This window comes from Pyrgilauda ruficollis, unplaced genomic scaffold (genome assembly GCF_017590135.1).
Source record: "Pyrgilauda ruficollis isolate IOZ18807 unplaced genomic scaffold, ASM1759013v1 scaffold38, whole genome shotgun sequence".
In the NCBI taxonomy this organism is placed as follows: domain Eukaryota; kingdom Metazoa; phylum Chordata; class Aves; order Passeriformes; family Passeridae; genus Pyrgilauda; species Pyrgilauda ruficollis.
The window spans coordinates 5,082,397-5,104,037 of NW_024525267.1; the positions used below are offsets into that span (position 1 = coordinate 5,082,397).

General features: G+C 38.8%; 1 protein-coding gene across 13 annotated transcripts in view; it reads left to right on the forward strand.

Moving 5' to 3' along the window:
* MARK3 (microtubule affinity regulating kinase 3) overlaps nt 1-21,641 on the forward strand; it is a 61,223-nt gene that overhangs the window by 17,628 nt on the left and 21,954 nt on the right. For all 13 annotated transcript variants that reach the window (XM_041476288.1, XM_041476289.1, XM_041476295.1 and 10 more), the window contains 10 exons: nt 1,597-1,650; nt 8,555-8,603; nt 9,307-9,372; nt 11,865-11,935; nt 17,106-17,162; nt 18,059-18,295; nt 18,390-18,509; nt 19,193-19,292; nt 19,552-19,664; nt 20,376-20,529. In XM_041476288.1, the coding sequence (XP_041332222.1) occupies nt 1,597-1,650; nt 8,555-8,603; nt 9,307-9,372; nt 11,865-11,935; nt 17,106-17,162; nt 18,059-18,295; nt 18,390-18,509; nt 19,193-19,292; nt 19,552-19,664; nt 20,376-20,529 (1,021 nt within the window). The remainder of the gene's footprint in view (nt 1-1,596; nt 1,651-8,554; nt 8,604-9,306; nt 9,373-11,864; nt 11,936-17,105; nt 17,163-18,058; nt 18,296-18,389; nt 18,510-19,192; nt 19,293-19,551; nt 19,665-20,375; nt 20,530-21,641) is intronic.

The window sequence follows — 21,641 nt, forward strand, 5'->3', positions numbered from 1 at the left end:
ATAACATTATCTGCTGTTGACAAAGGCAGTGCTCACTACAATCCAGCATTATAAGAGTCCAGCATCATAATCCAGAATTACAAGAAATTGCAGGAAGCGAGTAACTTTGAACTATTGTGACAAAGTTAACAGCAGGCATAAAGGTGGAGATAAAAATCTTTTTTGGTTTTGTACACAGCTGCTAATATAAAAATACCTATTGCTTAATGTCTTTCTCTCTTGTTTGTATTTTTGAAGTGATTTCTCAAGGTTTTGCAATGGAATTTTGCCTCGGGAAATAGTGATCTATAATTTCAGTAGCTTGCCTTAGAAGAAAACACTCCCCAGAGTAAAAGCATTCTTAGATGGCTTCTCAGTCATGTCTCATCGTATCTTGCAGCTAGAAGAGCTCAAAATAAGTCTTGAATATCAGTTTCAGAAAACACCATATCCATTATATAATTGTGATGCACCCAAGCGTTGAACACTGTTCCCCTCTTACCCTCTCCATCGTGACAATCCATCCCTGTGTTTTTACACTTGAATGTAGGGATATAAATTGGCTTTGATGTAAGATATTCTTTATTCCATATGTCACCAACCCCAAGTTAATGAGGTGACAAAGATAGCTCAGAGTGATGCAGGGAAATGGGAGCTGTGGCATGGGAAGGAGCAGCATCTACTGTTTGAGCCAAAAATTGAAGTGGAGTTGAAAGCCTTTGCTTTGCACCAGTGAGGTATTATAATCAGCTGAGTTGCAGCATCTTGCCTCTTTGAGAGGCACCATCTCCTTCTGTAGAGCTTCTTCTGGTATGTTTAGTCTCTAATTTAGAGAGGAAAAATACCAATTGGCGTGTAATTCTAGAAAGATTCTCATTTCTTGTCCTACCTCATCCAGTATCCAAACTGCATTGCACTGAACTTTCTCTTGCCTATTCATTGCTTCAAATCTTTAAGTTCTGACTAGTTAGCATGGTATGGAATTTCTCTTCTGCTTATTGTGTGAATTTTTTATTTTGTTCTTTAATATTTCTGTGCAACATTTACTGAAAAGAGGAGAACAAGTAAAGGAGTGTACTTACCCTAAGTGTTGTACTACTGCCAACGTGTTTTTGTTGATTTCCAAGTGATACTTTTTTTAATACCCATCAGGGAGCAAATTGACACAAATATTTAGTAAATTTCCAGAGATTAATTTACTTCTTGCCAAATTTGTGTGGAAATGCTTTCAATATGCTCTGAAATCTCTGCTTTTAGAAACTGCCAATGCCCAGTCACTACTGTGTAATCTGTTGTGTAATTATACTGTGTAAATATTATCTGTAGGCACGCTGCTCTCTATCAGGGCACTGTTTGCTGTTGGAGCTTCCACTGTCATGACTGATGGTCTTAATGTCAAGTCAAAGACTCAGCAAGCTTCTCATCTTAATATCCTTAAAATACCAGGGTTTTTCCATTCCTGCTTCTAGTTTAAATACATGTACATAATTTGCAGAAGGAACTTAAGTGTTTTTTGTGTAATTTTCATGTTTTCCATGTCTGTTACTGGATTTGAGCATGTTGTAATAACATGGTATTGTTCCTATGGAAAATACTGATCATGAACTCTTCCTTTAGGTTGCCATAAAAATAATTGACAAAACACAGCTGAACCCAACTAGTCTACAAAAGGTATGTTTTTACATTTAATCTTTCAACTGTATTATAACTTGTTCTCTTCCCCACCTCCTTCCATTAACCCTGAATGCCTGTGCTGGAGAATCTGAAGCATTGCATACCTTTGCACACATCTGACTACTGTATTTAATAACTGGTTTTGCAACAGATATTTCTGACAACCCTGCAGTTGTTCAAGCTGAACTCTTACAGAGCTGTAAACTGAGAAAAGAGAGGTATTTGCCACTTCCTTTGTGTTCCAAGCAGAGCTGACTCTGTAGAGAGGACGTCCGTGGTTTGGTGTCATGCCCCCGTGTCTCCTTTGTGCCGGTTGCTTTGTTAAACTTAGAAATGCAAAACTTATGTTCTGTCCTCTTAAACTGGCCTTGAAAATACTGCCTGTGGACTGAAGGCCAGGCAGGATCTGTGCCTTTCATGTAGCTTGCAGCAGGAGAGGTGATGCAGTTGTATGAAACAAATTGGGCCACGTCTATTCTGGTTTCTTCCCTCTAGCTCTGAATGTTTAATGAGCTGTTACAGTTGTATCACCTTATCTTTTTAGTACAGAGTGATAAACCCTGCTCTTTCATTAAGCAACCCAGTCTGTTTGGGAGTCCATGCAGGAAGTACATTTAAATGTTACTTTTACTTGGGACCTCTCTAACTCTGTCCTTTTAAGTTTGCAGTCAAAGGCTTTTTGTTTACTTTTGAGTACTTTGATTAAAAACCCCCTTGAAATATTTCTGTTTGAACAAAAGAATATGCAGAATTTACCTGCAAACAAAATGAAAGAGAGTAACTAGAGTAAACTGGAGAATATACACATTTGTATTTTATGCAAATACTAAAAAGATCACTTGACTAGACTTTTTATCAGGATTAATGGTGCAAAAGTAAATTGGAAAAACACACAAGTTCTTACATTTAATGGTTTCATTGGGAGGCAAAGAATAACCTGTAGAAGAAAGGCTCCGTCATCTGAGCAGGTGGCAGCTTTGTATGACTCTGTAGACAGGGTAAAAGTAGATAATCTGGTTCCATTTTTCTCAGTTTAGTCCCTGAGGTTATTGGTGGTTTCTGGGTAAGCAGGGTGAAAATAAAGTGCAAATTAGGTAATATAATGGATTAGATAAAGTTGATTTCTGTGGCAGATTGCAACTTGGAATGCCTAAATAAAAATGGTTGAATGCTTGAAGCACTTGAAAGTGAAACAAAAGCTGTGTGATAAAAATGGGAAATATCAGGGCGTGGGAAGAATGGTCAGAGAGAAGTAAAGAGGCCATGTTTTCAGTTAAAAATGTAAAATCATAGTCCTTCTAATGGTGTTACTTGAGACTGGGCTCTAATGCCAGTTTGAGCTCATATGGGGGTACAATACAAACCTTTTACAAGTCACAGGTGTTCAGCTGGAAAAGCTACAAGTTGGAAGTGTGCGTGATGGGCCTTTGATTACTGGGTTTCAGCTGGCTCAGTGTCCACTCGCAGCAGTGTCATTTCCATCTCTGTTGTAATTTAATTTTTATGTACAGTTTATAAAATTAGATTATGAAGTGTGATTTGTAGTGTGATCTTGTGTACCACTGGATTTCTGAGCTGGGAGTCTGGAAGAATAGTACCAAATAGCAGGGCAGGTATCAGACTGAATTTATGGAGTGAAATTGCTAACGTGCTCTCCTCTCTAAGCTCATTTGTTACACGAGCACAAAAAGAATTTAGTAAGGTGTATCAGTTTTCAATTCAAAAACTGAAAGCAGTTTTATTAAAATTAAATTCCTGCTTGCCATAGGAAGCAGAGTGAATGCACAACATACAACTTGCCAGCTGTACCTGACCCAGGCTTTTTATGTTGCAAGCCTTTGCCCCTTTCCCCCGGCACTGCCGGCAGTGCCGCAGCCTCGGTGCCTCTGGAGCCAACTGCACACACAACCTGTGGATCCAGGGGAAGCTAAGATGGAAGTGCTTCTGATCTTGCACTTCTGGAGAGAGAGATAAAATATTTGAGGTATGGTGGGGAGGGAAGGGCTGTGCCCAGAAGAGGGTGTGGTGTGCAGCATCTCAGCTGCGGTGTAGCTGCATGCCCGAGTCATCCTTAGGTGGGGAAACAAATGGTGATTAAAGGCTGCCAGTTCTGATTTCTTTGTGTTCCATCTTCCACATCGATACTTCAGCTGCCAGGAAGAAGTTAACCTTGTTAAGGATTTGCTTTGCTTTTCAGAGCAGTAATTCTTGGTATGCCCTCGCTGCAGCCCTGACAGCTCCATACTGACACTCAGCTCTGAAGGGTCGGGTTTCTTGTCTGCTGCTGAGGAAGTTCTGTGGCAGCCACATGCAGCTACTCTTTACTCTTTACTGTTGTTTTAGAACCTAATTACTGCTCTGCTGCTCTTGCTTAGTGAAGAGGAAGCTGTAACTGATACTTCCCTGCTTTGAAAGAAAAGGGAATTCTTAGAGGTTTTTTCCCATGCTGGCGGTGTTAGTCATAGTCACTGTTCTCCACAAATGGACTTGTGTGTGCAATTCCAGTGGATATTGGTCTCACTGCAAACAAGTGCTGATGCTACAGAGTTCACTTCCTCCTAGACAAAAAATAAAATCGTTTGGGTTTTTTTTTCTTTTGATTTACCAATGCCATTATATGCAAGGGTTTTCTTTATCAAGCCCGTGTAATAGCACTAAATCACTTCTCATTTTCCTGTTTTAGAACTTGCCTCCTCAGCCAAATATTTTTGTTCATTATGTGCAGATGTTTTGCCACTTACTTGGGCAATACTTATTGTTAAAGCATTTAAGTTTTCTTAAACATCAGTTTTAACATGGATCATGTCCTTTCTGACCATGAGTCAATCAGTGTTTTAAGAACTGCAAGAAAAGGATGAGAATTTTAAATGCTCAGGCTCTTCTGTTTGTAATGAGTATCTCTTTCTGTTTCCAAGTTGTGCTTAGTTTGAGGCAAACTTGCATTGTGTAAAGGCTTTTTGCTTGAGGCTCTTTATTAGATGTAGGGCATATTTCAGTGAGCAGTTACCAGGAGAAGCCTAATACACAGGTCAGGCTTGAACTGGCTTGGGACAACATCGTGTGAAAAAGAGAAGGAGACCAGGAGAGGGTGGTGCTCTGCAGCTGGCACTGACTCACTTTTTAGCAAACTTTTTCAGTATTTTTAAAATAATTTGTTACTGTCTTGTGATAGCTACTGTGGGAGCACTTCTAGTCTGTCTTTAGCTGTGTTCAGAGAGAATTAGCCTAAAAGAACCAGCTTGCATTGCTGGTTCGTTGGGGTTTTTTTATTCAGCTTTTTGGCTCACAGCATTAATTAAATGGCATTCTTTTCCTGTATCTGACATGGCTTACACTCAAAGGACCAGACCACAACAAAGCTGAAAGCCATTTGTTTGGCAGACTAAGGATGTTTGTCTTTGCCTGGAAACGTTTGTAGAGCTCCTGTTGACGGAAAATGAGCTGTTCAACAGGCTGGGAGTAGTTTTGAATCTCAGTATTAGAAATTAAACTGATGAGAACTGTTTTCAGTTGTTTGTGTGCCTTTATAGTTTCATTATGACAAGTAATTTCCTAATACTAAGAAAATAATTTTCTGTATTGAGAACCTTCGTGTTACATTTTCTGATATTACACCTTGTTCTGTGTTCCTGTGGGCAGGGAATCTCAGAGGTCAGGTTTTATCATACCTGCTGTTTGCAATTAATTTTATTGTGTGATGATAGTTACTACGTCATTTCCTAGAAGCTGATGCGCATAATGAAATCTGTAAAAGCTTTATCCAGCATACTTTGGGAAAGTTGTATGATATTGTACATTTTATTCCTCTTTTTATTCCTCTATCAGAAATAGACTGTAATACATATTACAATGTCAGGCATTTATAGATAAATATATCTATTTCCCCAGATATCCCCATCTGTGTCAAAATGTGACATATAACAGGTAAACTGACTAAGGGTGCACAGTCTAAAGTGCATTTATCTAACTAAAATTACAGTTTGGTGGTGGTTGTATCCTATTCTCAAGTATTTTTATTTTTAATTTCCTCTGAGGCAGAAATAGTCAGTTTTTTAAAAGAGCTTGTTCCTAGTCACCCACTTGAACAAATGGCTCATGAATAGAAGCTGCTTCTTGACATGCTTCATTTGGGTTAGTAAAGCAGAGTAGTCATTTTGTGGACCAGTGTTTTGGTGAGGGCCTGACCCAGTAGGCTTTATCTGGGTATTGGGGGTGGAAGATATCAGATACCAACTGAGAGTGAATTAAGTGAATTGTCTTTGAAATTGTAAAAACTGGTAAGAGCCTTTCAGTTATATAAGCTGTGATTAAATGTATTAATGGAGTATTCAGAATATATTATACACCAGTTTAGCTGAAATGAGTGAAAAGCAAGAAAAAAATAGCTATAGATTCAACTGCTTTTAAATTCCTCATGATCAAGAAAGAGATGATGTAGTCTACCCTGACTGATTACATATGAGAAAGCTCCAGAAATAACATAGTTTAAAAAAGAAAAGAAGGCAATTTTACCTCTCTAGAGGATAAAGAAAACATGTGCACAGAGGTTTTGAAACTATTTTGCATGGCAAATAATTTACTTGATCAATCAATCGTGATTTCTTTTAAGCAGCTTGTCATCTAGCAAAGTGTCAGGCACAGACCTGAATAACAAGATAATTAAAAGCATTTGGAAAACTGTTTGTTTTTTCTCTGTTCAGGTAGTGTGCCAATCCCAGCTGGTGCTGTAGCAGAGAGAGGGTCTCCTGGGCAGTGCAGTGAGGAATGCCCCAGATGTTGGCATTTGCAGAAATTCTGTGATTCTGAAATATCAGAAAGCAGAGTATGGTTAGAACAGCTGGTCTCCAAATAGTGAATTTGTCCTACTGATTTATTTAAAACCCACCCCTTGCATTTTCTTTTATTAAAAATCACAAAGGCACAAGGGTTTTGTTTTGTTGACTCTTTTGTTGTTTTCTGTTTGTTTCTAATGTTTCATCTTTTTTTATTATTACAAAGTTTCACCTTTTCTTTGCTTTTACTGAGTAAATACACCTACAAGTTTTTGAGTTGTTGCTAATATGTGTAGACATACCAAATTTCTTCACTTTATCTGAAATCTGACCTGAGCCAAATCTTTCAGCAGTGCTTTTTTTTTCCTTAGTGTAATTAACAATGCTGTTATCCCTATATATATTTACAAAACTCCTGGGTTTTTTCCTATATCTGCATTCACTTGGAGCTGTGGACTTCTATTCTGCTTCGGTCTCTTTAGATGAAGTTCAATATGATGTTAGGTTACTGATATTCCTGTAGAAATTTGTGTTAGGTTTCTAATAAAACCTCTTGATTTCTCCCACTTTCTGAAGCATGCTGTTAGAAAATAATTGATCATGAAGAACATCAGCCCTCTGGAGTCTCAGGCTGGCACGGGTGAGCTGCAGAGGGAGAACAGCTATACACTTGACTGCCATATAGTGTAGTGCATAAAAAGAGAATTCTTTGGTTTTCTGAGTACAAGAGTATTTGTGCTTCATGTTTTTTGTAATAATATTTTATCTTGGAACTGCTTTTACTTAATCTGCTATTTACCATCTTTGTTCAAAGCAATGTTTCATATTGCAGTAACACCACCTGTGGCATTTTTACTACTACGATTATGAATTTATGTGTATCTTACAACAGTCTTTTGCAGAAGAGTTTTGAGAGGTAAAAATAATTAACAACTGTTCAGTTATGAATTTGCTTTTATTTCTAATTTGTTAAATGCCACTCCATATTTTCATTAAGTTGCAGGACAGAGTTTGCTCTGTGTAACAGACAAAGTTGAAATCTTCAGAAATAATTACCCAAGCAAAGCCCTCTTCACACGAGTATTGGCAGTATTGGGGAGGGACAGATGGGACATGAAACGTGACAATATCCTTCCAATCAGTACTCTATCTGTGGATTTAGGGCAGGGGGTATAATGTCATCCTGCAGTTTGAAGCGGGCAGTTGTCCCTCACCACCATCCTGCTGGGGTGGGCTAGAGATGGCGTGCTTTTGTATGGGGAAGTTGTGCGTTTTGTGAGATATAGCTGTTAAATAATTCCTGTACCTTGTGTGTCAGTCTGGGTTAACACCAGTGCTTGCAGAAAGGGAAGCAGCACGATGGGGTCAGGAAAACACCATTTGTGTTCTGCCCTGTTAATTTTGGCTGTACGTTCAGCGTGCTGCGGTGTCCGGGCAGGCTTCAGGCTGTGTCTGGGAGCGATCAGGGAGCTGTGCTGGCAGACCCAGGACTGCTGTGCCTCACTTGCCTTGCAGCAATGCTTCTGAAGGGCTGAGGGCTGGCCTCGTCTTCCCTTCTCTCCTTAGGACTTGCTCCTTGCTGGTGTAGTTGGATAACGTGGTTTTTGCACAGTATAAACAGCTGATGTTTCACCTGTGAGCTGCTGTTGTAGCACAGTAATTCTTGGGCTTTAACAAAGTACTGAAGAATGCTGAATTCATACCAGTAACATACTGCAGTGGTCTTCTAAAGCTGGTGGGGATTCACAAACATTTGGAGCTGTACTTCTTGTGAAGGGAGTGAAAGATGTGTGAGATGTACTGGTCAGCAGGAAGCTGTGTGGGCTCACAGTGCTCTTCTGACCCCAAAAGTCTGCAAACCACAGGGCTAAGGTCACTTCTTTCCTGAGCTGTCCGAGTTCTTCCTGGGTGTTTTCAGGTTTTTGAGGGTTGATTTGTTTGGCAGGGGTGTTAAGCAGGCATTTAACTCTTCCCCTCCAAAAGTGCTTATTTAATGAACTTCATTGATAATGTTTAATAATGTTTGCCCTTTGTGTTTAAATGACTATATCAAAGTCTTCAGTCTTTAAGGAGAATGGCTGTTTATTAGTGATCTCATTAACTTATTTCATGTTTTATGTTTGTTTCAGCTCTTTAGAGAAGTAAGAATAATGAAGATCTTAAATCATCCAAATATAGGTATCTTGTTTCTTTCACATAATTTCCATCTCTGGAGAAGCTTTAGCTTTTTCACTGTTAAGATTGTTGTGGTGTAAGTTTAAAAGATTATTTTGCACTGGAGTGTGAATTTACTCTAAGACAGCAGTAATAACTCGTATTTCAGAACTGTATGTTTAAAAAAAATAAACATTGTGGTCCCTTTGCACAGAACTGTTATTTGCATAGCTAACTGAAAAATTTGCTTCTTTTGAGTATAGTATTGATTTTTGACTGAATTCAGGTTCTCATTAAAAATTAGCATATACACCAAAACCAAGAAGTGGTCAAGAATTTTTTCGAGTTTCTACATTTAAATGCTGTGGTACTCCTAGGGGACTGTCAGCAGGCTGGTAACTGATTTGTCACCACGTGTTTCAGTTCAGTGCACATATGTGGCTGTTGCTGATGCTCAAATCTCTGCATGTTCTGCTTAGTTTAGTTATGTTCCCATGTAAAAGAAGCAAAGTATTGTTTCTTGAGAATATGTTGTTCTGTATGAGTTGACCAAATGCGTTACAGTATTTTCTGCTTAGGAACATTAGACAGAAAGCTTCTTTAGAGTAAATAGTCTAATAGTGGCAGGCAAACAGTTTGGGTATTTTTCTCTCACAGAATTCTGTGGGGTGTTAACATAATGCTTCTGCAGTTAGTTAACTGATGACTAAATGTCTTTCTTTTCTAGTGAAGCTATTTGAAGTCATTGAAACTGAAAAAACTCTCTATTTAATAATGGAATATGCAAGTGGGGGTAAGTACCTTTTTGCTGCAGTGACACACTAAGCAAATTGCCAAGTGAGAGAAAGCACTTGTTTTCTTGAAAGTTTTGCTTTCTTTTTCAGCAAATATTTATGTCAAGGTAGTGTAAAATATTAAGCAAAATCTCAAGTATTCACTGGGACTTGTTTGGTCAACATAAATAATAAATGTAACTTGTAAAACCAGCTTCTAAATGTACTACAACTTAGTAACATTTGCTTTTTTTTCACAACTCAAATTAATTGGGAGTCTTTTCTCAGCCACTGATTGTTCCTGCCCATAACAAATACTAATGTTCTCAATTTACTCTATTCAGTTCCCTCCTTCTAGTGTCCTATTTTGTATAAGATATTTGGTAAAATCATGTTCACATGAAACATTTCTGTGTTTCTTTAATTGTTGTTCTCAAAAGCATGAGCACTGCAACTTCTGTTTTTAGATGTTGATGACATCTTACATATCTTAATCACAGGCCTTCTACTGTCAAGAATTGTTAGGCTTAGCCTTGTGCCATTTTAGAAAGAGCTTAACTGCTCTTCCTGATTTTAGAGGGGATGGAAAAATGCACATCGTGCAGTGTCAGATATTTTCACCAGAGCCAGAATTAAGGTGTTCAGGCTTAAGTTACTCCTTGCTGGCTAGAACTTAATATCACTCAGCTTGTCAGTGTGACCCTTGAGCACCAGCATTTGGGAATCTCAAACAGCTGGGGCTTGTCTTTAGGTTTAGGAAGGAGAGAGACTTTTTTCAGAGAAAATCAGCGTTGAATTCAGACTCTTACATTAGATTATGTGAAGTTTAATCAATTGCTATAAATAAAGCAAGATTCTCTACCACCTGCCTTTTCTTCCAGCAGCTTCCTAAATGCTCAGCCAAGGTTTGCTTAAACAGGAACAGAGTGGGTATTATACCATTAAAATATTGACTAGTACAGGTGACTGGGGAGACATCTCTGTGTTGTTTGATAGTACCAGACTTAAAAGTGAAGTCTTATTGCCATCTAGTGATTGGCTTCTAGGAGGTAGAAAGGCCAGTGGTTCTCTAAAGGAGTGAGGACCTTTCCTAGGGTGGTAAGGGAGAGGTGAGTACTGTACTGGTCCAAAAGGAGCAGTACCTTTGGATGTGCCATGCTGTGCAAGACAGGAATGGCTGGCAATCACAGTGGCAGGCATCAGTTTCCCTATTTTCTCTTTACCAAAGTCAGGTCATCATTATGCACATGAGCTCTGGCTGCAGGATGAAAGACATTATTGCTACAGCTGCAACACTTCACATAAAGTGGGGATAATTCTTTCCCTGGTGTCTTTTTCCCTGAATTGTGAAGAAGTGTTCAGGTTTGCTGCTTCAAGGTTTTTTAATAAACAGCTGTGAAATATAGCTGGGAGAGTTACCTGAGTTGGGTATTACAGAATACACTGTAGAGGGAAGACTATTTTATGGGGAGTCCTGACATTCCCTCAGGTGGCTCAGTGGTTGCTTTTCCTGCAGTGTGACTCCTTTTTTTATTGCAATCTGGTGGAGTTGCATCTTTTAAAAAAATAAATATGATATTACTCAGCTCTTCCCTTATGAAGTGGCTGTCTCTAAAACCATGTTTCCTTGCTCAGTAGGGAATGTTTAAATATTTGAACCACTTCTGAAGTTTTTATAGTTTTTGCATACTAGTGAGGATTTTTTAAAACTGTGTTATTAGTCTGTGTTTGTAGTTCTTACGTACACGACCGTTGGCTTTTAGTAAAGGAAATCTCCCATTCTTTCACAAACATGTCAGTGTTTCATGGGCCAGTGGCCTGCACCTAAAGCTCAAACATTGTAGTCTGTATTGATGTGCTCTAAAATGTCTGCATTGATTAGAGAGGGGAAAAACTAAAACACAGTAGATCTTCAGTAATCTTTAGTCATCCACAGCTGTACAACAGTGGCCTTGTTCTGTGTATTTTACAGGTGTGATGGTTGTGTGAGGGATTATGTCAGTGTGTCCTGCTGTGCTCATTCTTGTGACCCTCCTTGTGGGTACTTCTTCCAAGCCTAGGTTAAAGCTAAGGTTTTTGATTTTGTTTAGAATCGTTTTATACACATGCACAAATTAAAATTCTAGTGTTGGTATGATGGCATTTACAAATATAATCAGTTGTTCTCATATGTGAAACTTTTATTTTTCTGAAGCAAAAGAAACTTGTGAGAAAGTCTGTGAAAGGATAGATGTCATCTTTGTTTACAAAACAGAAGTATGCTGCTCAGTTTCTATCCCAAGTAATTGGAAGGAAATGGTTTCCTTTGTGTATATCCAGTCACTCATTATTTTCTTGTAAAAGAGATGATGGTGTAGTAAATTGCACAGCAGTTGTGCCTTGTTTTCTTGAGCTGTCCTGTAATCATAAACTTGAAGTACAGTAATTCCAGTGAAGCTGCTGTGGGCAACTGCTGGAGAAGAATCTCTACATTCTGAAACTGGCATTAATGTATCTTGTGTTTGAATTGTAGGGGAGGTGTTTGACTATCTGGTTGCACATGGAAGAATGAAGGAAAAGGAGGCAAGAGCTAAATTTAGACAGGTATGTATAACATTCCTATATGTCAGCTTTCCTCTCACCCCTGTTTTTAATGCTGAAATGAGTAAAACAGCTGTCCTTTGCATTTGACTTACAGCAGTGTTCAGCATGTTGTGGGCTTGTAGCTCTGAGTAAGAAAAAACTTAGGTCACAGCAGTACTTTGAAGGAGTCAGTCTGTTCAGTGGTGCTGGTTTCCTTAGTGCTGAGTGCCAGGGTGTCCAAGAGTGCCAGAACACAGGGACTGCTTGGTTTGGAAGTGTATTCCATTCCAAAATGCATTTCCTCTGGGCTGATTTCATATGTCCTTAGCTCAGCAGGTCTGTAACATTTTGGAAGTTGTTCAAATGTAACAGGCTACAAACAGGCCAGTTTCAAAATGCAGACAGTGCATGTAGCAGGGATCCATTCACATTCATCTGCTTACATGAGAAGATACTGTTTAATAGTTGTTCTAAAAAGTCACAGAAAAGTAACGTCTAGACTTGTTAGTTTAGCTTTCTGTATGATGAATAAGCTAGCCCTGCCAAGGTGTTGGAATTTCATTGATCTGCAAAAAGCATTTCCATTCTACAGTCAAGCAGTACTGAACGTGACCAGTCAAATACTGAACATAACCAGATACTTTTGCATAACTAATTTAAATCCAAATATCTGCTCTTGTAGCATCTGGAGTTTCAGATCTGACCAGTCTAACACACTTGTTTTCTGCTCTTGTGCTGAAATGCCTATTCCCTTTGGTCACTTGGATAGCCTCAGTAATGTTGTGACAAATAATAAATGTCAAAATTGTGCTCCAGCTTAATGACACTTGAAAATAATGAGTAGGGACAAGAGTGGTTTTTTGAATGGTGTGTAGGAGTTTTAAACTGCTGGATCATGGCAGTGATGTGTCAGTCAGTTGCCCTCTTGGAAGGGGAGGCTCTGATAGTTTCACTTCTCAAGTATAGCCATACATAATAGAAATTTGATGTAAGATATGAGACTTCCAGGAACTAAATGAATGATTTTGCTTTGTTTTCTCTCATCTTATTAAATCTTGTATTTACCCTTTTTAATTTTGGGAGGGGGGAAACCCACACCAAACCCACACCAAACCCACCACCACACCCACCACCACCAAACAAACAAAACAACCCAAAAGCAGCTGTAGACTTCTCCCCAGAGAATCATTTGTGATTACTGGAGTTATACAGCTTGACGGTAAGGAAAACTTTTCTCACTCTTCAACAAAGTCTTACATGTCTTTTTAAAGCTGCTGCCTCCACTTTCATATTCTGGTAGGTAAAGAGTTTTTCTTTGTGATTGAAGGTTTCTGGTTTATGCTCCTGTGCTGTGTTGGCAGTAGAAGTGGTGGGATGTGAAACAGCCATTGCCACTTCAGCCATCTCTTCTAAATCCCTGGCTGCTGCCTTTGTAATGTCACTTGAAGAGCTTCAGAGTAACTTGAGAGGATTGACTGTTCTCTCTCAGATGTGAATATTGGAAACTTCTGCTGATAGACTTTTTGCTTTCAGTCCTCAATTTCTTTCAGGAGCTATGTGGAAAAAGATCTTGCAGTAATTACATTAAAATAACATGTTTCTTCAATAAATACCTATTTTTTTCTAACAATTTTACTTCCCTTTAAGTAAAAACATGCAGAAACAGGTCAAACATGTTTTACAGGTACACTCAGTGCTTAATTTTATGAGATAATGTGGGTAGTACAGGATGTAGCTTCATTTTCAAAAAGTGTGGAGGGAAAGAATTTAAAAGGGAGTTACCTGCTGAGCTGAGTGTTTGACCCATCAAGAATTGGGTTTATGTACTCCCAGCCTGATGATTTTTTTGAGTTGGTTTGTTGGGGTTCTTTTGTATTTCAGTAGAATAAATGCTGTTTATAAAGATATATAGATGGCCTCACTTGTGTGCACTGGAATACACTTTTCAGTTTTTTCATGCAAGTCTCCTGGTGCAGACAGCTGTGCTCTGTCCTCCCCCAACAGCTGATTTCCTGGCTGCTGAGCTCAACCAGTTTTAGAGGACCTTGATCTCAAAGAAGGGAGGTTCTTGAAAGCTTCAGAAGCCTCAGTTCCTGAGAAAAAAGAGAGAAGCCTGGAAATAAGCAGAGGAGAGAAACTGTAGCACAAGCTGATTGGGCTAAGCTAGAGAGAAAATCATTCTTGCTGGATGAAAGTCAGGTGACTTTGATCAGAGCTTGGCATTTTCTTAGATGCTGAAAGGGACAGTGTCAAAGGAAACAAGGAAACTAGATCTTGCTGGGTTCACAGGTCATGAAACTATTCATTTCACCTTACTGTAGTCCTGGAATAGCTGTGTATCACTTTTGGTCATTGTTAGAGGAAGAATGCACTCTGCAGACCTTTTATCTGATGCAGTGCAGCTGTTCTCTGTTAGACAGAGACTTATGACATAATAGCCTTCTTTTTTTTTTTAATTTGTTAACTGTTTTAGCAGACAGTGGCTCTTTCTAAACTGAAGAAACAGTTGTGCCATGGTATTGAGATTAGTTCTTACAATAGGTTGTATTATATCTTGTTTTCAGATCATGTTTCTTCTTTCAGTAGATGTGATTTCTGGATCAAACACTTGTGTTTTGTCTGAGGACACACTTCCTCTCTAGCAGGCAAAGAGCAGGATTCGGCAATTCTCCCTTTTTGCTTTTTAGAGATAAAAAGGAACTATTTTGTAGTCTATTTTGTTAAACATATGTAAGGTTTTTAGCAGGAAAATAGAATGTAAAATACAGTAAATCATTATTTCAGTTGCACTTGACAAGGAACACAGGAGAAGGCACAAAATCTAAGAATACAACTATACTGTACAGTTCTCCATTTCAAACTCCTTTTGTGTAGCCATGTGTGAGAAATTCAAATTGAGAATGTTTTGCATTCTTAATGTCACCTTATTTGTCTTCCCCATTACAGACTTCCAGGCAGTTCTGGTTCAGTTTCATCCTTTTTCCACAAAAAAAATCTGTGCTGAGCAGCAAGTCTTGTTAAATTGTGTGTATTAATTCCCTCTCTTTCCTGCAAGCAGTAAGATCTGGCCTTCTTCAGTATTCTCATTGTTTCCCTGCTGAAGCAGTTTAGAATTCTTAATGCTGGTAGATGTTAGGACAGATCTTAGAAAATTATAAAATCCACAAAATGCATATTATTGGTGTGTTCCAGTAAAGAAACAGAATGCTTTTAGCAGTTGGAAGGGGCCTTGAGAGGTCATTTATCCTTTTGTCATTTAATCCTTTTAGAGAATGGTTCTTCTACCTGGAGAGAACTTCTTCAAAACCTATATTTATACAGATTTTTGAAATCACTCTTTAGATAAGTTTTTCAATGTTCCAATTGTTACTTCTAGCAAGAAGCTCAAATGGTTTTTCTCCCCTTCTCTTCACCTGCCAAGTGTCAGAAAATTCCTCACACAAGAAGGTTAGGAAGTGAGGGAGCTGTCAATAGAAACAGTGATGGAAGCTGGAAGACAAGAGTTTCAGTCTGGAGCAGCCATGCTTTGTGCTATTTTTCATTCAGTTATGTTCTTCAATTATTAATGTCCTACACATTTCATTATTTCACTTCACATGGATTGGACTCACTTCTGCAGTCTCTCTGCCATCCTGTTGCAGTGCAGAGGAGTTCAAAAGCATCTCCAAAGGAAGCTACTGATTGATCATCTGCTCAGCCTTCTGCTCTTAGGCAGTCACAATAAAGCAGTTCAGGAGTGAGTGGTGGTAGTGCTGTGTCTCTGCAATCCTGAATAAAGCCTGAGGATGTTTGCCATGCTGTCAGCACTGAGAGCCCCTGCAGAGTGAGCTTGTGACTGGAGCTGAGGTAATGGTAGCAGAGAGAAAAGGAAGGGAACCAAAAGGAGGGGACAAGTGGTGGCATGGGAGCACTTTGGCAGTTTCAGTAACTGCAAAAAGCAGAAAGAGGGAACCAGTACATAAAGGAAAAAGCAAAACCAGAATAAAGGTGTAGGGAATGGAAATAGTACTTCAGCTTCCCACCATCTGCTTGGTTTCTAAGGTGACATTTTGCATGTGAGTGATTCAATATTACAGGGCACAAAGATCACTTTGGTGCTTAAGTTTCAAATACAAAACTTACTGGTGCATCAGTTATTTGACCTACCAGGGACCTGCCAACACCTTTCATGTGCTCTAAATGCTGAGGGAGAGAACCTTTGCTCCTTTGCCAGTACAGGGGATCCTGACACTAAACTGGTGATCTGATCAGGAGTTATTTTCTTATAACAGTAATCCTACCTCATCTTTCTGCTGGGAAAGTATTCTTACTCTTGAATGAAGTCTGAAAATATATTTATTTAAGTGTAGTTACTATTTTTATGTGCAGTTCCACTTATTTTAACAAATCATAACATCTTCCTCAATTCTGACCATGCATGCATGACAAAATGCATTTGACTGCATTTGTGGTCATGTAAGAATGATACTTATCCACCTTTTCCATACATGTGAAGTTCTGCAGCAGTGCTTATGACTCCGAGAAGCAATGTACTATGACACTGCACTGTGTAAATAGCTTATATGGTTTGCTATATAAAGCAGAAAAATCTTTATGATATTTGGACATTATCATGGAGGAAATTATTCCATTACGCTTCAGAGACATAAGAGTTTTTCCATTGAGCTTACTATGGTATACAAAATGCACTAAACCATATGCACTTAGACAGCAGATCTCTGTCAGATGCCAAATTGCTACTCTTTGGATAAATTTTGACAAACAAGCTGTTTCCCAGTAGTTTCTCAAGCAACCAAAGCCCATTTCTTACCCTTTTCTCTCTGGCATGGCATGAAAAATCACCTTTGGAGAGGGCCTGGAAAACCTCAGTCTAGGGGGAAAGCTTTTATAGCTGTACACAGTATTGGAATGGAAATACTTCAGTAACCTTTCTGAAAGTCATTGCTTCTACTGGTCTATAATTAGCCCCACAGGAAAAACAAAATCCTCGTTCAAGTACAGGAGAAAGCAAATAGATCAAATAACATTAAAGTTATTCAGCAGCTTTTCCCCAAATATACTGGTCACTGTAGGAGTTGGTTATGTAGCTCTGACTGGATAACTTCATGTCAACTTCAATGTTGAAATCTTTGATTAAAGCTCCTGCTTCTTTGAGATGTCACTTACATAATTTGGTTTGTTTTCTATTCAGATAGTATCTGCAGTGCAGTATTGCCATCAAAAGCATATTGTTCATAGAGATCTCAAGGTGAGTAGGAAAAAGTGTGTGCAGCATATGTGTGTCAGCTTCTGTACCTGTGGGTGTGACCTTTATTGTTTATAAAATACAGTTTATACTAAGCTTTCTGATTTATTTATTTATTTACATATGTTATAGCGAGTCTTGTGAAATATTTGCAGCTTAGAACCTTTTTAAATAAAAGGAAGAGGATTTATAAGGCTTTTAAATGCAAACATTTAATGGTTGCTGAAAGATAACCTCTCCCTCAGCGGTCACATTCAGATCTGATGCAGGTCAGTGCTAGCTGAGAAATCTTTTTTTTTTTTTTTTTTTAAGTGGTACTTTGATAGAGATGTGAGAAGAATTGATGTTGAACAGAATGAATTACCAATAGTGATAATGAAACTGAAGTATGGCTTCTTTGTAGCTTGCCATGAAACAGCATATCTCTTCTTTAAACTGTGCCTTTTATATTAATATCACTGCTACATAATTTGTTCAGTTTGTCATAGCTTTGTAACTTAAAAAAAAGCAAAAAACAATACTACCACTAAAAAAATACTTTAAAAGTTATGTTTATTACCTAACTACTGCAAGAATACCACATGCTATCAAGTATGGATAGTGAGATTGTATCTTATTTTCATCTGAATAGATCAAAAAGTAAGATACATTTCTGTAGAGAAAAACAGATGGTAACAAGTTTTCAGGCAGTGAAACAGCTCCCATAGTCTGAAGCCATTGTACAGAGATTTTTAAAACAGGATATGATAATGATTGACTAAAGCACACCTAAAGACCTTGCAAGGAAGGGAATGTTAATGGGTATTTCAGTTCCTTGCCTTTTAAGAATGAGTAAAAGCAACCAACAGCATTCTAAATCAAGTATTTTATTCATCTACAAACCATTCTTTCTCTTCCAGGCTGAAAATCTATTGCTAGATGCAGATATGAACATTAAAATAGCTGACTTTGGTTTTAGCAATGAGTTTACAGTTGGAAATAAACTGGACACCTTTTGTGGCAGCCCACCATATGCTGCTCCAGAGCTCTTTCAAGGGAAGAAATATGATGGACCTGAAGTAGATGTTTGGAGTTTAGGTGTTATTCTTTATACTCTCGTGAGTGGATCTCTTCCTTTCGATGGACAGAACTTAAAGGTAACTTTTTGTAGACTATGTTGGCCATGTTTATCTAATATTTTAAGTGACTTGCTGCTTACAACTTACTGGCTGTTCTTGTTCTGTTACCAAGGAACTTAGAGAAAGAGTGCTAAGGGGAAAATACAGGATTCCTTTCTACATGTCCACAGACTGTGAAAACCTCCTCAAACGTTTCCTGGTGCTAAACCCAACAAAAAGAGGCACTCTAGAGGTAATTGCACAAATGAGGTGCATCAAATTTTGCAAACTGCATTTTTGAACTGTAATTTATTATTTCTGTACTGTTCCTATGCATATTTGGGGTGGACTTTGGAGGTGGGATTGTTGATGAAAGCACATGACTCTTCAAAGATATTGTTTACTGGGGTTGTAATACACCTGACTCCAGTTACTTTCAAAATCAATGTGTCACAACACTTTCTATGTCATATAACTTTTCTTGGTGGTTTGCTTGTGGATTGCTGCATTAATGGATGATCCACCACGTTGTTTTCCACATTTTCAGTTGTGAGCTGGAGGTATTGGCTGTTGTAGTTGCCTTTTGTACCCTCATGGAGGAGTAAAAACCAAAACAGGGCTTCTATGGAATTCTGATGGTGGAGCTTGGAATTCCAAGCCATGTCAAAGTTGTCACACTGCTCCTGGTCTGCATTGCAGGCTTTTGGCTCTCAGCTGTGAGCTGGAGTACAGCTGACAGGGGAGAAGCTTGGCTTGATGTGTGTAGTTAGTTCTCCTCACTGGAGCAAAACAGTAGGTGCTGGAAATGTTCTGGAAAAGAAAAACTAGGAAAGACCTTAGTGTTTGTTGCATAAAGAAGTTGTTCTTCCCACAGGTTGTTTTCTTTGCTGCTACTTGTACTGTACTAACAAAACTTTTTTTTTTTTTTTTTCATAGCAAATTATGAAGGACAGGTGGATCAATGCAGGGCATGAGGAGGATGAACTTAAACCTTTTGTTGAACCAGAACTAGACATCTCGGACCAGAAGAGAATAGGTAATTGGTTACTTTCCAGGACCACAGTACTGTTTGCATGATGTGGGAGGGTTTTTTTTTTCTCTCCATCACCACTCTGTATTTGTTTGACATTTGGAAAAAGCAACTAATCCTTTAAGACTGATACTTGATCAGGTTGATGTTCTCAAAATTAATAATTCTCTTTTAATTCTTTAAGTGTTCCATTCTTTCTCTTGAACACTCAGCCTGCCTGAACATCAGAGTTTCAGTTACTTACAGAATGTCTGCTTGATTTTAGATATTATGGTAGGAATGGGATATTCTCAAGAGGAAATTCAAGAATCCCTTAGTAAAATGAAGTATGATGAAATCACAGCTACATACTTACTGCTAGGAAGGAAGTCATCGGAGGTAAGTGCCATTCTTAAAACTGCAAAGAAGCAAATCACAAAGTGTCCTTAGCAGAGTTAGAAGCAAAAATTAAGTTACTGTACGCATTGCATTCCTGCACAAAAATCCATTTCACTTAAAGTCATGTTGTTCTACTCATCAGCAGTCCAAATTAAGCAGATTTGTTCTCACCTGTCTTTAGGCTCTCCAGAGCTGCCCTGTTTGCTCAGCAGTTACTCTCCTGGCTAATCCAGCAGCTCAGGTGTGAATGTGTCCAGCTGTAACTATTTTAAGAGAACCAAGGTGCAGGACTGACCAACCTGAAAAAGTTCTTGCATTGTGCATTACCTTTCCATACAATGCTGAGAGGGCTTAGCATCAGTAAGTTGCTCTTGGTTCCTCTGCTGGAATTGGTGTGGTGGCCTCTACAAAGTGTATCCTCTCTTTCTGTTAAAATCTTGGAGAACTCTGAGGGAAGAGTTCTGAAAGGACAGATGGATTTTCTTTAGTGATTATCCTTTGAGGAGCTGCAAACTCCACTGAGTTTTACCTAAGACAGTTGTACAACAACCTTAAAAAAGGTGGGACCTCAAAGCAACTGCCCATGCCATCAGTAATTTCCCATGTAGCAGAGCCATCTTCCACCTCCCTGTTCCTGCTCCCAGAATGTGGTGAATGTTTTAATTTGTTTTGTCTGAACTTCTTGTTTTCATACTCTCATTTGTATTGTAGTTGGATGCAAGTGATTCAAGCTCCAGCAGCAATCTTTCACTTGCCAAAGTTAGGCCAAGTAGTGATCTTAATAATAGCACTGGACAATCTCCTCATCACAAAGTTCAGAGAAGCATATCTTCTAGCCAGAAGCAGCGGCGGTACAGTGATCACGGTGAGCATTTCTCATTTTCAGTCTTGCAGAGTACAGTGGCTTCCATTTCTGCTCAGTTTCTAGATTTGTCTCCATCCCCCAAGTGTAAGAGGATGACAACAGCATAGTTCACAGCATGGTGGTTAAATATTTTAGTGAATAACTGATTTTTAAAATTGGTTTTGTTATAAAGCCTTCAAAAGAGCTTTTAGAGGAACACTGAATACACCAACTTAATTCTCTTGTTCTGCCTTGTGTTGTCCCATAAATTCCTGACTGTGTTGGCAAAGTCTTGTTACACAAATTGAAGAGAATGTTGCAACCCCCTTTTTCATGAAAAGCACAGCACTCCTCCCCCATGCTCTTGTATGTGTGTTCAGCTTTTGTTTTCTTTTGACACTAGTAGGTCAGCTTGTGTCTAAAACTTGAAGAAATGTCAGTTTGCCAGTATTTCTGGTTTCCTGTTTCCTAAGGCTAGTGTCACTTGGTTGTCCCCCAGGAACTAAATTTCTGAAGAACAATGACTCTGACAAACTTATAACTTTTCTGCTTAATGAAAGTGCAGTGTAGTACATTAGGATTTTCTAAATGTCTTAAACATCCTCCTGCTCAGACACTTAACTCATGAAAGGAACCCCAGTTTAGGCCTACATTCTCTGTATTCAGAGGTTGATTTCCTTGGGGAGTCTTCTGGGATGCCAGTTACTGGGGGTTTTGATACTTGTAAAACATGCTTTAGCTACATATTATATATTTATATGTGTATGTATTTATATGTATTCTTCATGTCTGTGTATATACATACATACACTTTTTGATTAATTCTTATTTAAATAGTTAAAAAGGAGGTTGATGTGACTTGTTGTTATCCTCTTCAGAGGTGTGAGATGTCAGAGAACACAATCCTGACACACCCCACAGACTTTACCCAGTCTCAAGAAGGCTGTTAAAGCAAGAGAGAGCTTGGCACTGTTGAAGGGGCTTCCTCATTGTCAGGTGTGGGAGCAGTTGTGTGTTCCTGGCACACGTGGGGAGGCTGGTGGTGAGCCACTGCCACTTCTGCAGGAGCACAGACCAGCAGCCATCAGTGCTGCTGGTGCCCCAGGGTTGTGTCATCACCTGCCTGTCTCAGG